Consider the following 16,923-nt stretch of genomic DNA (forward strand, 5'->3'; position numbering starts at 1 on the left):
AAATGATATAATAAAAATATTTTGCATCGTGTGCAAATTATTTTCTTTAACCCTTTCCCTGCCGTGACAATTTTCACACTTTTGACATACACAAATATAACCTGAATTCTAAAATTAAAAAATATCATATACCCTGAAAGTAAACACCTTACATATTGTAAAAATTCCCAAGCACGTTATACTCATGCAAGTTTGCATCAAAGCATAATTTTATTTAAAAAATACATCAAAAGTCATGTTTGCTGTTAAAAATCTGATCCAAGCAGTGGCTGAGATGCACAACTCCTAAAAATAAAATTTTGATATGTGCAGAGTTCATACTTGTCACATATGTCTATATGCACCCATCTTCACAGAATTACCCCCTCCCACTACTCCCCTTCGTGAGGTTTCATTTGGAAAAATCAGATGTGAAATTGGCTGAGAAACCACGGCAGAAATCCAAGGCTGTCCTTCATCGGTCTGTGGCTATCGGACGCGGTTTACTGCACCCCTAATATTGCATTGAGCTTTGTGCTGGGTATAATTAAAAATCAAAGTTTTGGAGCTTTAATAGGATATCAAGATCTAGCCTCTACTCCCTATACTATAGTTGTGGCAAGCGTTTACATTTATGACGTATTACATATTTCCTTATCAGTTAAAGGGTTGATTAACGGACATTGCAAACCTGCCATATTTAATTTGTCTCAATCAAAATCACTGCTCATAAATATTCATTAGAAGTCCCACCCATGTCTAGCTCTCTTAGAATACATAATTCAGCAGCTTCCCATACATACCGACAGCAGATCAGCCTGTGAGCAACAGTGAACGTGATTGGTAAAAACCCTCAGTGAAGTTCTAACCACAAAAAGCGTGCACATGAAAGTGTGCAATCAGACTACATACATTATGTGTATTGTCTGTAATCAAGAACACATAGAGGTCTGCACAGGAGCTTTATACACCAGACCATAGGATGCTTTTAACCAAGCCTATAATCAAAGTTGCTTCGTTTTTTTTATTCCATATGCTTTAGGGAAATAGGGATTGGTTGCAAAAGTGTAAATAGTCTTCACTGCCAAGGACGTATGTAATAAGTCTTAGCTTTAAATGGTTGCCGTAAAAAAAAAATATAAGCTTATATATTGGTATCATAATAAAGCAGATTGTTACCTTTCTAATGTTTTTAAAGCTCTAGGTGCAATATTCAGGCCGCAGCACTTGTTTGTAGTCGAAACCAGGGTGAAAAGTTTTACACCTTTAGAAGGAAGCATCCTATAAGTATTCCTGAAGTTCAATACTCACTCCGCTGCCTTCTGCATGTGCTCCAGTTGTTTAGAAAGTCTTTTGTTTTCATCCTGCAGTGTGGTCTTCTCATCCACTGTAGTAAGACATAAATGAACATATTCTGGTAGAAATTTGCAGCTGGTCTTAATCCTTTTGCATGTATGCCTATAAACATGAGGCTAGCGGATATGTTAGCATCCTAAACAGCACATTGACTGCGCAGAATCGCTGCAGATTTGACAGATGAGGATGGTATATTATTGCAATATTAAAATTAAGTCAGCAGTTACTAGTGTACAATATAATTATTTTTTTTTATTATAGTGTTCATTGAATATATATCTACTATACTTCAACCTGTATTGACTTCCGGTAATTTTCAAATGTGTTACTTCTTGGGGAGAGTTGTATATTTCATGCCCTTGTTTTTAGATGTTTTATTAAATTTTCAAATGACTAACAAGATCACAAGAAAAAATATGGCATACAATATATATGTATCTTTCAATAAAATGGTAACAGAAGTATTATATGTCTATAGTTAGCGTTGCATCTCCGACATGCGGTCAGTCTGTCTGGGGCATTTTGATGCTGTGGAATATCAAAGCCATAGATTGCTTGATGTATGAATTTAAAATGTGTCTTTCTCCAACGTTCGCAAATAACCGCTTTTTTGACCTTATCCCATCCGTTCAATATCTTTAGTGGCAGTTCAGCATCTTGAATATCCTTATACCAGATTTTGAACATAGTAGATGATGTAGACTTAGCTACGTTTCCTCTTAGACTGATATATGAGAGTGAGACTTTCGTAGTGTTGTAATACCATATATATATAGTGTTAGCCACTTTGCATGAAAACTTGATAAAAGTGAATAAAATATGATAATTGATGAATGAAATATTTTTTCTTAGAACTCTGTGTTGTGCTGCTCTATTATTCCTCCTGGAAATGTATAAATACCATTCCCTTTATCAATCAGGTACATCCACACCTGACACGGTCATTACTGACCGGACAGTATCAGACTATGTAGGGACAAGCCCCATTGACAAGGAGAAGGGTCTCACCCAGTTGTCAATTTATTATGGATTCCTGGGAGGAATGACACAATGCAGAATTTTACCAAAAGATGCTCCAGGATTGGTATTTTACGGGGAATTAAAGTATTTACTAAAAGAAGACATGTCAGGAGAGCGGACAAGTCCTCTTTAGGCCCTGTTCACAGGTTCAGAATTTTACGCGAATTACGCCTCCCATTGACTTCAATGGGAAATCTGCATCTCTGAGCAGACAAGACAGAAATTTTCCACTTGAATTTTGTCCAGAAAAGATGGCAAATTATCACATGCAGATTAGACCCATTGAATGGGGCTAAGCCATGGCAGAAAGCAGAGATGAGCCCTACATTTCTTCCGTGGATCCTGCATAAAAATACAGGTTGAATTTGTCATAGGCAGTGTTAACATAGCCTAAAGCTTAATTTTCCTTTTGGTGCCAATTTTGAAATTCAAGATGCACTGCTGCCAATGTAAACAAATGGAGACCCACGGTCTCCTTGTCCATACATTGTAATATAGTGACAGTCATGTGATATACATGTGACCAGTTAGTTTGACGTCTCTGCCCGATTCTATGTAGCCGCCGAACTATAGCGCACTGCGGCTGGTGCATATGAGGCAGACGCAGTGAGCCATCGCTCAGTGGCTGCGAAAAAACAAGACGACATCGGATGATGCGGTCATGTGTGGATTTCATGCGACCTCCACTAAATTACATTGTGTGGATAGGGAGACCATGAGTCTTCATTATTTACATGGGCAGCAGCAAATCCTGAATTTCAAATCTAGCGCCAGCTAAATAATAAAGATTTTGTAAATTGCGGTAATTCATCTTTCGTGCGCTTTTAGCAAGTTTCATACCCTTATAAGTGTACAATGTGCATATTACAGTATATGAAGTAATCTTCCATAAAAAGGAAATAGAATTCTCACTAAGCTCTGTGATTAATTTCAGGTTCTGTTGTCTGATATTCTCAAATTCTTGTTGCTTTTTCCTCATGTGCTCCTCTGTTACTGCACACCGGTCACAAAGCCCAGCCCGTAGCCTTGTTGAAAGAGGGAAAACAATAATTTCATCAGCACAGAAGCCAATCTTAAGATACAGACACTAAGCTTAATTAGAACTTCAATAAAACCCAAACAACTATTGGCTTTTATATGCATTCTTCAGATATCATAACAACATCTAACACTGCACATGTGTATACACATATAGCTTCCACTACTCAAGCCAGTTAGGATGTGAATAACACCCAATCAGCAGAGCAAAAAGCAGAAAATGTTGTCAAGGAGACAGAAGTAGAAGAGCTACAGGCTTCATTTTGCAATAATTGTACAAAAATTTTGCATGACATATGCAAATTTGACACATGTACTGCCTTTTATAAAACCCTTCCATAATGTATGACTGAACTCACCTATCCGACAGATTCCTCTTTTAATAAACATCTAACAGGATTCCAGCATAGTGTGCACCATTATCACGGTAATACCTGACAGGACTCCTAAGAGAGACAGTGAGAGCCCTCCTAATCCCCCACACAAACTGTGTGGGAAAGCGGTCAATCAGTCTGTGTGGATGGGGAAAGAAGGACTCTCACGGTCTCTCCTAGGAGTCCTGCCAGGATTTTCTCTGCTTTTTACTGAGCAACCCGGCTTCAAAATCATATAAACCTATAGATCACGGAGCATAGTTTCTATCTTTCTATCATATGCTACTCTTAGAATTGGCTGTATAAATCCCCTGACAGGTTAAATGTAATGTAAAACACTGGTTATTTTATTTTTTATTTTGTGCAAATGTTTTAATTTTTTTTTAAACTTAACCTGTTAGTGACCGCCCCATAGTGTTTTTACGGGGGCCATTAACAGGCTTTATTCCGATGCATAGGCCTTTTTACGGTGCTGCATCGGAATAAATAAACAGAGCAGGGAGCCGTTAAATATCACTGCTCTCAGATACCAGAGGTAGCTTGGGGCATCCCTGCTCGAACGTGTGAGATCGATATCAGTATCGATCTCACCCGTTTAACCCCTCAGATGCGGCGCTCAATAGCGAGCACTGCATCTGAGTGGTTTTGGAGAGAGGGAGGGAGCTCCCTCTCATCCCACCGACACCCGGTGATAAGATCACCGAGTGTCTGTGTCTCTGATGGCAGCCGGGGGCCTAATAAAGGCCCCCAGCTCTGCCTGTAGTGAATGCCTGCTAGATCATGCCTCTGGCATGACCCAGCAGATGCCTGTCTGTTTTACACGGACAGACATAATACACTGCGATACAGAAGTATTGCAGTGTATTATAAATACGATCGGATAATCGCATAGTGAAGTCCCCTAGTGGGACTAGTAAAAAAAAAAAAAAATGTTTAAATAAAAAGTGAAAAAAAAATGAAAAATGAAAAACCCCACTTTTTCCCCTTACAAACAGCTTTATTATTAAAAAAACAAAATAAAGTAAAAAAAAATGTACACATATTTGGTATCGCCGCGTCCGTAACGACCCCAACTATAAACTTATTACATCATTTAACCCGCAAGGTGAATGTCGTAAAAAATAAAATAAAAAAACATGCAAAAATTGCTATTTTCTTTGAATCCAGCCATAAAAAAAATATGATAAAAAGTGATCAAAAAGTCGCATCTACTCGAAAATGGTACTGATAAAAACTACAAGTCGTCTCGCAAAATAAAAGCCCTCATACAACCGCATCGGCGAAAAAATAAAAACGTTACGGCTCTTCAAATATGGAGAAACAAAAACAAATAATTTTGAAAAAAATATGTTTTCACTGTGTAAAAGTAGTAAAACATACAAAAACTATACAAATTTGGTATCGTTGCAATTGTAACAACCCGCTGAATAAAGTTATTGTGTTATTTATATCACACGGTAAACGGCGTAAATTTAGGACGCAAAACAGTGTGGCGAAATTGCAGTTTTTTTTCTATACCCCCCAAAAAAAAGTTAATAAAAGTTAATCAATAAATTCTATGTACCTCAAAATGGTGCTATTAAAAATTGTCGACGCAAAAATAAAAAAGTTACAGCTCTTTGAATGAGACTGGAAAAACGTAAAAAATGTCTTGGTCATTAAGGTCTAAAATATGCTGGTCATTAAGGGGTTTGCCCATCCGAGACATTTATGCTATATCCTCAGGATATGTCATAAATGTCAGATATTTGCAGGTCCCACCTCTGGGACCCACACCTATGTCTAGAACGGGGCCCCCTAAACCCTGTTCTACTGCTCTGTGTTGTGGCCGAAGCGTGTGATTTCAGACCATGAATTACGGAAACAGCGTAGCTCGTATGCTATGCTGCTGATGTAAACTGCCATTTACTACTATGGGAGTTACGAAAACAGCAAAGCTCAGCGAGCTACGCTGTTTCCATAAATCAAGGTCAGAAACCACACGACTCAATACAGGGCAGTAGATCAGGGTTTAGGGGGCCCCGTTCTAGAGATAGGTGCGGGTCCCAGTTGTGGGACCTGCATCAATCTGACATTTATTAGATATCCTGTGGATGTGTCATAAGTGTCTCTGATGGGAAAATACCTTTAACTTTATTAGTCCCACTAAGGGTCCTATGGCTGCGATTGTTTGATCGCCGTGTATAATGCTTTTTAGGACATCGTATTTCAAAGCATCACTGACAGGCAACCTTTGAGGCCAGGCACATAGCCCTGGCAGACCAAGGGGCCCCCAGCTGCCATAGTAACCCACTAGCACCCCGCATTCACGTAATGGGGGCGCTGATGGGCTTACAGAGGGTCAAACTCCTTAGGTGCCAGGGTCAATACTGATCTATAGGGTTAAACGCCCAGCAAGCCGCAAAATATTATTAGGGCGCTGGATGGGAATGGGTTAAAATGTGTAGAAAGCCACATGTGACCTTACCATTAGTGCCACCGGCGTCTTTACTGATATATAGTATACTGGGTGGACAAAAAAAAGTTGAGGCATAAGGGGGACGGGCCACTATGACTATCGCCTCAGGGCCCAAATAAAGCTGGAGCTGGCCCTGACACATCAGCTGACATATTTTAACTAAGTGTTATAAATAATCCATGATCGCGTGCATCAAGCGGATTTAACTTAAAAACCTGTCTAAACCAACTTTTAGAAATGTGCCCCACTGATATAAAAAAATTAAATAAAGATCCTTACCGGTCTTCAAGGACTTTGATAGTGTCATGAAGTGCCTTCTGCTGCTCCCTTAGCTGTTGGTTTTTAGTGTAAAATTCTTCAAGTCTCTGGGCATCCCTGTTTAGACAAAACTATCTGTTGAATATATTTTGTTTCCCAATAATCCTATAATTAGTAGGGAGGAAACATTTTTGGAAATAAGAGCAACTAAAAAATAAACTAGTTACAGTCAATATGTAACATATGGCCGGTTCAAATAATCAACACTGAACCATATCGTTTTTGAGATCCAATTTATAGGGTGCATTTTTATGAATGTTGGTGCAATACTACCGCCATTATGTGTAAATGAAAGGTCTACTCTATTGTAGAGATCCACTTTTGCATTTAGTTTGATAATATGAATAGTAAATTGCTTATGAGGAAGGTGGGGTAAGGGAGAAAATACTCTAAACCCAACAAATGCAGTGTCCCTTCTTGAAATCTAGGGGGGTGTAACAGGTGCTCACACCCTCCAACTCTGGCTAGCCAAACCTTTCGACTTACAGCCCCTGGTGGCTGACCTTTGCAGAGCTTTCTGGTCTGGAGGGTTGGGGAATAGGTTTAGGATGGCCCGTCTCCTTTCAGAGGGGGCTTTTGATGGACCACATACTTGAGCAATTCTTGAGTGGCACGCTACACCTTTTTGACCAAAAACCCCATCTCTGCTTTTTTAGAAAAAAAAAAGTACAAGAAGTTTATTAAACTAATTTGCAAACTATTGCAAAACAACATTAAATCCATATAATACTATGACAGCAGTTCTTATATTAGAATATAGAACAAGATATTAAATATTGAAAATAATAATTTTTCAGTCTATCCATGAGAATGCCCTAGGTTTGTTGAAATAAGTTTTGCAGATTGTTTCCTGTAAAGTGAGTGACAATTTGGCAAAGAATTTGCATTGGCAATCATGGTTTGTGACCCAGTCTCAGAGATCACTAGATTCAATGGGAAAGCTTGGAAAAACATAAGGCATTCATTGTCGCACCGGTTATCAGCTCTGAAATATTAAACCTCAGGTATTCAGCAAGGGTCACTGAGAACAAGAATGCCTATATACAGCTATTGTATCTACAATGGGGCGCTTGTCAAGACTCTCCAGCAAACAATAATTAAGGCATTTGGTGTGGTATGCATTAAGTCACAAATGAAGAGTTCTGATAATATTCATCATCCGCAGACAGTGGGACCGACTTCCTTGTGTGAAATATAAACGTTTAGAATCACTCCCGATTTATATAAATCGTGCTTATTCTATAAATGAAACAATTTATTTTGTAAAAAATAAAATTTATTGCCAGTATACATGATGTTTTTTTTAACCATAGTCTAACCATGGACAGACTCCTAGTTACCAGAAACTTTCGGAATGTTATATGAACTCATCTGCAGTCACTGAATTGGATTGCTGGGACCTGTAGTCCAGGAGGAGGCCAAGCGGTCTTGCTGCCTGCCAAGACTGCCCGATTCTGAAATGGACCTGTAAGGCCCCATGCACACGAACGTAAAAACGCCCGTAATCACGGGCCGTAATTACGGTCCCATAGACTTCTATTCGCCACGGATACCTCCCCGTATGCTTACGGGAAGGTGCCCGGGCCGTTGAAAAATATAGAACATGTCCTATTTTAGGCCGTAATTACGGCACGGGCAGCCTATAGAAGTCTATAGGGCTCCCGTAATTACGGGTGACTAAGTGTGTGCACCCGTAATTACGGGAGCGTTGCTAGGCGACGTCAGTGGATAGTCACTGTCCAGGGTGCTGAAAGAGTTAACTGATCGGCAGTAACTCTTTCAGCACCCTGGACAGTGCTATCGATCACAATATAAATAAACGTGTAAAAAAAAATAGAAGTTCATACTTACCCAGAACTCCCTGCTTCTTCCTCCAGTCTGGCCTCCAGGGATGACGTTTCAGCCCTTGAGACCGCTGCAGCCAATCACTGGCTGCAGTGGTCACATGGACTGCCGCGTCATCCAGGGAGGTCGGACTGGATGTTAAGAGAGGGACGCGTCACCAAGACAACGGCCGGGTAAGTATGAATTTATTTTACTTTTTCTACGGAAAGGGCTGACCCTTCTCTCTATCCTGCACTGATAGAGAGAAGGGGCTGCCGATTACTGCAGTGCAATTTTGCAGCGAAAACGTGCCCGTAATACGGGTCGAATACGTGTGACCAAGGACCCGTATTTACGCCAGTATTTACGGGAGGACAAAAATAAGTTTGTGTGCATGAGCTGATTCACATATTGACTTACAATGGAGTCCATCAGGGTGTCCGTCATTTCAACGGCAAGTATAACGCTTCAAGCTACGGTATTTTTGCAGTCAAATGTGACGGAAATGTAGGAGGACACTCCGACAGCAGTGTGAACAGTACTGCCAAATTTATTTATTATAAGAAAAATACCATGGATAGTATTTACAAAGGATCACAAACTTACAAACATCTCTGCGTCTTCAACTTGTTAATTTTCATTAGTAGATCTAAAGTAAAAGGCAAAATTAAGCTAGAGTTAGAGGCAGGGTAAATGACTTCCAAACATTGGTGACTGAAGATGAAGCATGACTATCACAGGGATGCGCGCAAGAGAATATGCATAAATACACACAAGAGACGCATAAAAACCATGTATCAAAACAATCCTAAATCTGCATCGTTTCTGCACAGTCATTTGTAGTTTTTTTTTTTTTTATTAAATAAAAAGCAGAAACTGTATAGATGTGGACTAAATACATTTCTACAGTACTCTGTTTGTAAAGGTATTTCAATGAACACAGTATTATGTTACATGTACTACAAAGAGTCATGGGAAAATGTTAAACCATTAACAGAGTGTGGCAATGCGTATACCTGCATATGGCCTCACTGCCAGTCTATGGAACTATGAGATCATACACATTCCTATCCTTACTTAAAGCTCCAGTTTTACATGAACGTTACATGGGCACATTTCTGAGCCTGTATTAATGCAGCAAATCCGGCCCGAATTGCTGATGACCTAAACTAACAGCGCCATGGGCTCCTAGGACCTTTCAACAGGGTGCAAAAGTTATTACCCTAGCCTTAGATGCCTTTTTTTTATAGTTTATAAGATGCTGCATCCCTTGTCTGTCAAAACCTCTACTCCACTTCTCAGTAATGTTTAAAACTGCAGAAAATTCATTTTCTATAGATTTCTGTTTTTTCATCGTCAAATTTCAAAAAGCCGTAACTTTTTTCTTTTTCTGTAGACATAGCCGGGGGAGGGCTTGTTTGTTTGCGGGACAAGTTGCATTTTTTAATGCCACCATTTTGGGGTACATATAATTTATTGATTAACTTTTTTGTTGTTTAATAGAAAAAACAGAACAGCAGTTCCGACTTTTTTTTTTTACCTCGTAAATTTTCGCAATTTATCGTCTGGTAAAAATAACAATATTCTGCAGGTTGTTACAATTGCGGCAATACCAAATTTACATTGTTTTTTCATATTTTACTACTTTTGCACAATAAAAACCACTTTAAAAAAAAGTTAGATATTTTTATTTTTGTGTCGCCATATTTGAAGAGCCATAACATTATCATGTCGCCAACGCAGCTGTATGAGGGCTAATCTTTTGCAGGACAACTTGTAGTTTTTAATGGTACCATTTTGGTGAACATACGACTTTTTGATCAATTTTTATTGCATTTTTTTAAATTCAGGATGAGCAGAAAACAGCAATTCTGGCATTATTTTTATGGTATTCACCTCGCAGGTTAGGCTGTGTTCACATCAGCGTTTGGTTTCCGTTGATGGATCCTGTCAGACCTTTTCCAGCTTAGCATTGTAACACATGAATGTATGAGAGCTGAGCTGCAGCTGTGTAATACAGCCATCGCCACGCTCCTGAGTCCTGACAAGCGCATTATGTGATGCGGCCAGCGCTGCACTAATGATTGCCGGCACTGAAGACAGAACATGGTGGGCGCACTGCAAAACACCCCCAATGTTCCTTCCTCAGTGCCTGAACCTCTGCTCATTAGTGTAGCGCCAGCCGCATCACTTCATGCTGACCGCGTGCACTTGTTGTCAGGAGTGGGGCAATGACTGTATTACACAGCCGCAGCCCTGCTCTATAACGGCGGAGATCAGAGAAACCTCATCTCCGCCGCTATTCTCCTGAATGCTGCGATCAAAGCTGAACGCAGCATTCAAGAGGAAAATTAGAAGGGGGGATGCCTGTGACGCGATTGAGGGACATACCATATATGGGCAGACAGCCCAGGGTCTATTGAAGAACCTCAGGTCTGTCTGACCATATTTCCTGTTAGGGCATACATAGGTATGGCCTAACAACTGCCTGTGTACTATCAGTACACAGGCTAACGTACTGTAATATAGATCTATGCCAGTACATTAAAGTTTAAAAATAAAGTAAAAACATAAAGTAATATTAAATAAAAACAAAAAATACACATACACCTTTTTTTTACAATAAACATTAAAATAAGTCTTAATACATAAAATATACACATATTCGGTATTGGCGTGGCCGTAATAACCTGCACAACAAATTTTTTTGCGTCATTTATGAGGTGTACGCTGTAAAAAAATAAAATAAAAACTGCTTTCTTTCACTTATTAATGTGAGGCACGAGGTGTGATGAATTTAACCTCCATGTGCCTCACATTAATAGTAATTAACCCCATCATGTACCTTACACATTAACCCATTATGACTGAGAAACATGATTAATTACTATTAATGTGAGGCATATGGAGGTTAAATTCATCACACCTCACATCAGAAAATGGAAGAACTTTTTTTTTTTTATTACTGTTGGCAAAGTATCGTTTTGGTATCAAAATCGCAATACTACACAAAGTATCGGTATCGAAGTCCAAATTCTGGTATCGTGACAACCCTTGTTTGCATTACCATTGAATTCAGTGGTGCAAATGGTTTCCCTCTGTCTCCATTCTGTAAGGTTTCCCTTTTTTTTTAAAGGAATCAATAGCGTAGTCGACTGCGCTACTGTTTCCGCAAAAAAACGGAAACCTTACTGAACGGAGATCATTAGCAACAGAAGCATTACCATTGAAAATCAATGGTAATGCAAACGGAAGCTATGGTTTCTGCTTGCCTTTGTTGATGGGTTCCTCCGACGAAAAGGTCTGACAGAACCCATCAACGGAAACCAAACGCTCATGTGAACAGGCCCTTAAAAACCATAATAATGTTATAGTTTGAGTCGTTGCAGTACCAATTGTGGTTAGATTTTTTTTAAATTTATCTTCATAATAAACTATTTTGAAAGGGGAAAATAATTGTTTTTATAATTTTTTTTACTTGGGATTTTTGACTTTTTTTTTATCCCACTATGGGACTGTACGATCAATCGTTTGCTCGCCTTTATAATATGCTGCAATACTTCTGTGTCGCAGCATATTATGCCGGTCAGTGTAAAACCGATAGTCATTCTGTTAGTCCTCGCCTTTGGCAGGGCATAATAGCCATACAGTGAAGGCAGACCTGGGAGCCTTTGTCAGACCCCCAGCTGCCATGGAAACCATCGGCACCCCGCAATCGCGTCACAGGGGTGACAAAGAGCCCCTTTGCCCTGAAACCACTCAAATGCTGTGGTCGCTATTGACTGCGGTAGCTAAGGGGTTAAACGGCCGGCAAATGTCACTATATGCCTATACAGGATCATACGTTGGAGGCTTATGTCGGGAGTATTTTCCAACAAACACTTCAAATACAGTGTGGACAGAGCCTAATACAGTTATAGCTTTAATTACACTGTGGATTCTTATATTTAATAAATTTTTTCTCTATATTTCAAACCCAGTCTCTTCTATACCAGCCGCCCTACTTTATGTATTCAGAGGCTATGACTATTCTTTTTTTGATGCGTAATGAAGTAGATATTATAATTTCCACAGTACATTTCAAAATAGGTTTAAAAATTTGACATAAGTATTAATAAGAGTAATTAAATGAATGTAATAAAGTGCTCTGTTACCTTGCAGCTCTTTATCATGACATTCTTTCAGCTTGGTCCACAGTTCCTTAAATAAGTCACCAGCAGCGAGACTCTCAGTAGAGCTTGGACTTCCGCAACTGCTTCCTGAAATATTCATGTTCAGGTGAACTTGTTGATCACTTGCTCTTACACTCCAATCACATAGCTCTGTTTCCTGCGGCAAAAAATGCAGGAGAACTGTTGGTTGATATTGAAGTACAAAATGAAACATAAAAGGTAAATAATGACCATTTTTCCTATCACAACTAACCATAGAAGGGGTATTCTGATCGCAATCACTTCTGGCACATGAAAACATCTGAAAAGTGTGTGTTCTAGTGCTAGGATCCACTGATCGGAAGAACAGAGATGCCGTATGCCGCGTTACACCTTAAGACTCAGGAAAAAGGTATGACGAGAACGGGAGATTCTGCTGCGCACATCCACGGTGTAAGAAACAGCCCAGTGAGTGCAGAGACCGCAATGGAAACATTTGCCAGTTTTTCCTCACCTTTTGCATGATATTCACGTTGTAAATTTGCATGCACTCTAGTTACATGTTCAGCTGTACTACATAACCTGTCAGATGTTGCCTTTGATCTTCAAACTATACCAAATCTGTCAAACATAGGCCTTTCGGATATGACGACTATGGTATATTGTCCTTCTTGGCAGCTGATATATGTTTTTTATTGCAGTTTTTCACGTCCGAGTTTACACTCGTTCGCCTGAATAAGCCCTTACGCTCAGTAGAAACCAATCTCTGCATTATTTTCATTGATTTCTTCTAGAAAGTAATTAAAGGAAAATAAAACAACAAAAAATACAGTTTGTGGCCCTCTTAGGGTATGTTCACACGGCCAAATTTCAGACGTATACGAGGCGTATTTTGCCTCGTTTTACGTCTGGAAATACGGCTCCAATACGTCGGCAAACATCTGCCCATTCATTTGAATGGGTTTGCCGACGTACTGTGCAGACGACCTGTTATTTACGCGTCGTCGTTTGACAGCTGTCAAACGACGACGCGTAAAAATACAGCCTCGTCAAAAGAAGTGCAGGACACTTCTTTGGACGTTTTTGGAGCTGTTTTCTCATAGACTCCAATGAAAACAGCTCCAAAAACGGACGTAAAAAACGCCGCGAAAAATGCGAGTTGGTCAAAAAATGTCTGAAAAGCAGGGTCTGTTTTCCCTTGAAAACAGCTCTGGATTTTCAGACGTTTTTGTTGACTACGTGTGAACATACCCTTATGCTCGGCATCAATCATTCTATATGACACAGTGCATGGAGGTTTTTCTGTTTTTACACCTTCATCTTTCAACCTCTCATATCTGCTAGGTCAGGGCTTCCCAAAAGGTTTCTTCCAGGGCCTCACTAGTCAACCCACGGTGACACCTGGGCTTCTACATAGAGGGACATAGAGAGTGCGGCTAGTGCTAGCCAAAGCGCACCGTCACCAAAATGACTGGTCTAGGCTCTTGCCACAAAACAGAAGTTAAAAGCTATGTACACCTTTAAATTGTTTTGTTTTATTTATTAAAGCTTTCGTGTTTTCAAGCAATTTTCAAATTGACTTTTATTTAAAAATATATATATATTTTTAACTACGATACAGCATCTATGTATCCTGTATACATAGAAGCTGTATCGTTCTCTCTCTGCCGATTCCGTCAGTTCAGCTGAACTGATGGATTGGCTGGGAGTGGGTCATGCGTGTCTCAAATATAGGATCCACCTAATATCTAAGTTCATAACTTAGATGTGATCGATATTTACTGGGTCCTGAGTGCCAGAGCTGAACTGACGGAATCTGCTGAGAGAGAACAATACAGCTTCTATGTGAACAGGATACATAGAAGCTGTATCGTAAAAAGTTAAAACATTTTTTTAATTAAAGTCAAATCTGAAAATTGCATAAAAGCACAACACATTAATTTAATAATAAAAAAAAAAAAATTGCTTCCAAAAGGTGTACATAGCCTTTACTTTTTGTTTCTGTAATCTGAGTGTCTCCCTACATGAAGTGATCTGTGATTGAACACCTTTGCTGAATTCAAGAAACTTAGGCGGCCTGCTAAGCCTGATCAAGAACGGAGTGACTCCTCACCGGTGAGGCCTGCCTTAAAGAGACTCTGTCACCACATTATAAGTGCCCTATCTCCTACATAAGGAGATCGGCGCTGTAATGTAGGTGACAGTAATGCTTTTTATTTTAAAAAAAACATTTTTTCACAACGTTAGGAGCGATTTTAGTTTATGCTAATGAGCTTTCTTAATGCCCAAGTGGGCGTACTTTTACTTTCGACCAAGTGGGCGTTGTACAGAGGAGTGTATGACGCTGACCAATCAGCATCATGCACTCCTCTCCATTCATTTACACAGCACTAGCAATATAGTTATATCACTATGTTCAGCCTCATACACAAACACTAACATTACTACAGTGTCCTGATAATGAATACACATGAAATCCAGCCTGGACGTCGTGTACTCAGAATCCTGACACTGCTGACTCTTTTTTGTGAGATTCCTGTAAGTGAAACCAAATCTCGTTTAGCTCTGTAATCTCGCGAGATTTGGTTTCACTTGCCGGAATCTCACAAAAAAGATTCAGAAGTGTCAGGATTCTGAGTACACATGACGTCCAGGCTGGATTTCATGTGTATTCATTATCAGGACACTGCAGTAATGTTAGGGCTTGTGTATGTAGCTGCACATAGTGATATAACTATATCGCTAGTGCAGTGTAAATGAATGGAGAGGAGTGCATGATGCCGATTGGTCAGCATCATACACTCCTCTGTACAACGCCCACTTGGTTGAAAGTAAAAGTACGCCCACTTGGGCATTAAGAAAGCTCATTAGCATAAACCAAAATCGCTCCTAACGTTGTGAAAAAAGATCGTTCTTTTAAATAAAAAGCATTACTGTCACCTACATTATAGCGCCGATCTCCTTATGTAGGAGACAGGGCACTTATAATGTGGTGACAGAGTCTCTTTAAGCTATGTTTACGTGTCGCAGTCAAAAAGCGTTTTTCCCCCCACAAAATATTTGCAAAAATCATATCAAAACGACACCAATCGACCACGAGGTGTGAACACAGCTTTACAGAAGAACTGCGCTAGGTCACCTGGCCATTCTCTAACATGGTGTCAATAGTAAGGGTATGTTCACACGCTTAACAAAAAATGTCTGAAAATGCGTTGCTGTTTTCAAGGGAAAACAGCTCCTGACTTCAAGATGTTTTTTAAGCCACTTGCGATTTTCGCAACGTTTTTGGAGCGGTTTTTCTATAGTCAACGAAAAACGGCTGAAGTGACATGCACTTTTTTTACACGGACGTTTTGAAAAGTCAGTCGGAACAGAACTCCGTTTTTCCCATTAAAATCAATGGGCAGATGTTTGGAGGCGTTCTGCGGGCGTTTACGGCCGTGTGAACATACCCTAAAGGCACGCCTTATGACTGTGGGAATCAATTATGGAAGGGATGCCCATAAAGTGTTAAACCAGAGGGCACGCACATGCCAACACTATCTGTAGAAGTTTGTGGAGCTATTTAATGCGCAGCACAAGTGGTGCTACTAGAACGGCTTCTAAAACCGGTGCAGTTGTAGCAGGTCGTGTATATGTAGTGCTGCACATCTGCGACAGATTCATCAATAGTGTCTTCATTGCAGGCAGCCTAAAAGCAGAGGAGACAGACAGAATAAGCGCGATGCACGTTGTGTGATAGATTTGGCGCACCTATTTATTTGGCTTACTTTATATCATTATTTTGAAGCAAAATAATGGCACATGTCATGAATAAATCTGGCGCGTTTTATGAATCTTCTTAGACAATTTACAAACTTCTGGCACATTTTGATAAGTAAATCTGCCCACAATCTCGGACCCCTGTGATACATGACCCCCTCTGTATTCGGTTTCCCTACAGGGACACACTCTCCACACTGGTTGAGGCTTCCTCAAGATAAGCAATAAGAACGTGGCATAAAGCAGCCGCACAATATAGGGGGCGCTGCACACAGAAGCCGCACCGCCTCCACATACACCCCTCAGCCCATACCTCACACATATACTGCAGCTCATCATCTCCAGCTGATGTGCCGGGCGGGAAATCCAAAACACAGGAAGCGTGCAGCAGCCGATGCTCACAGGTTACGTCACCGCGTGCCCGTCACCAGCTGCCGTACGAGCGCGCCCCCGACTCCCAAGACCTTCCGCGCATGCGTGTCACGCTGCTATTCACTATTGCTGCCTAGCGTAGCGTTATGTCAGGGGTCGTCACTCAATAGTGAGTGGAGGGTCTGTATCATGCTTTGCTCTGAATTGCAGTACTCTCCCGCACTTTTTTGTCATGCATTTGGTTTCGGTACAGACACACGTGATACTCAGT

At 40.2% G+C, this 16,923-nt stretch overlaps 1 protein-coding gene across 2 annotated transcripts in view; it reads right to left on the reverse strand.

The window, feature by feature from the left end:
• The window catches only part of RBBP8 (RB binding protein 8, endonuclease), a 61,310-nt gene extending 44,611 nt beyond the window's left edge, over positions 1-16,699 (reverse strand). The window contains exons 1-6 of one of the 2 annotated variants that reach the window (XM_075826352.1): positions 16,594-16,699; positions 12,522-12,696; positions 8,974-9,016; positions 6,505-6,600; positions 3,268-3,380; positions 1,291-1,366 (exon numbers count right to left, since the gene is read on the reverse strand). In XM_075826352.1, the coding sequence (XP_075682467.1) occupies positions 1,291-1,366; positions 3,268-3,380; positions 6,505-6,600; positions 8,974-9,016; positions 12,522-12,696; positions 16,594-16,602 (512 nt within the window). In that variant the 5' untranslated portion in view covers positions 16,603-16,699. Of the gene's footprint in view, positions 1-1,290; positions 1,367-3,267; positions 3,381-6,504; positions 6,601-8,973; positions 9,017-12,521; positions 12,720-16,593 lie in introns of both variants that reach the window. The other variant, XM_075826353.1, reaches the window with a different exon arrangement.
• Positions 16,700-16,923: the final 224 nt, after the last annotated feature.

The sequence above is a fragment of the Rhinoderma darwinii genome, chromosome 5 (assembly GCF_050947455.1).
Source record: "Rhinoderma darwinii isolate aRhiDar2 chromosome 5, aRhiDar2.hap1, whole genome shotgun sequence".
Taxonomy (NCBI): Eukaryota; Metazoa; Chordata; class Amphibia; order Anura; family Rhinodermatidae; genus Rhinoderma; species Rhinoderma darwinii.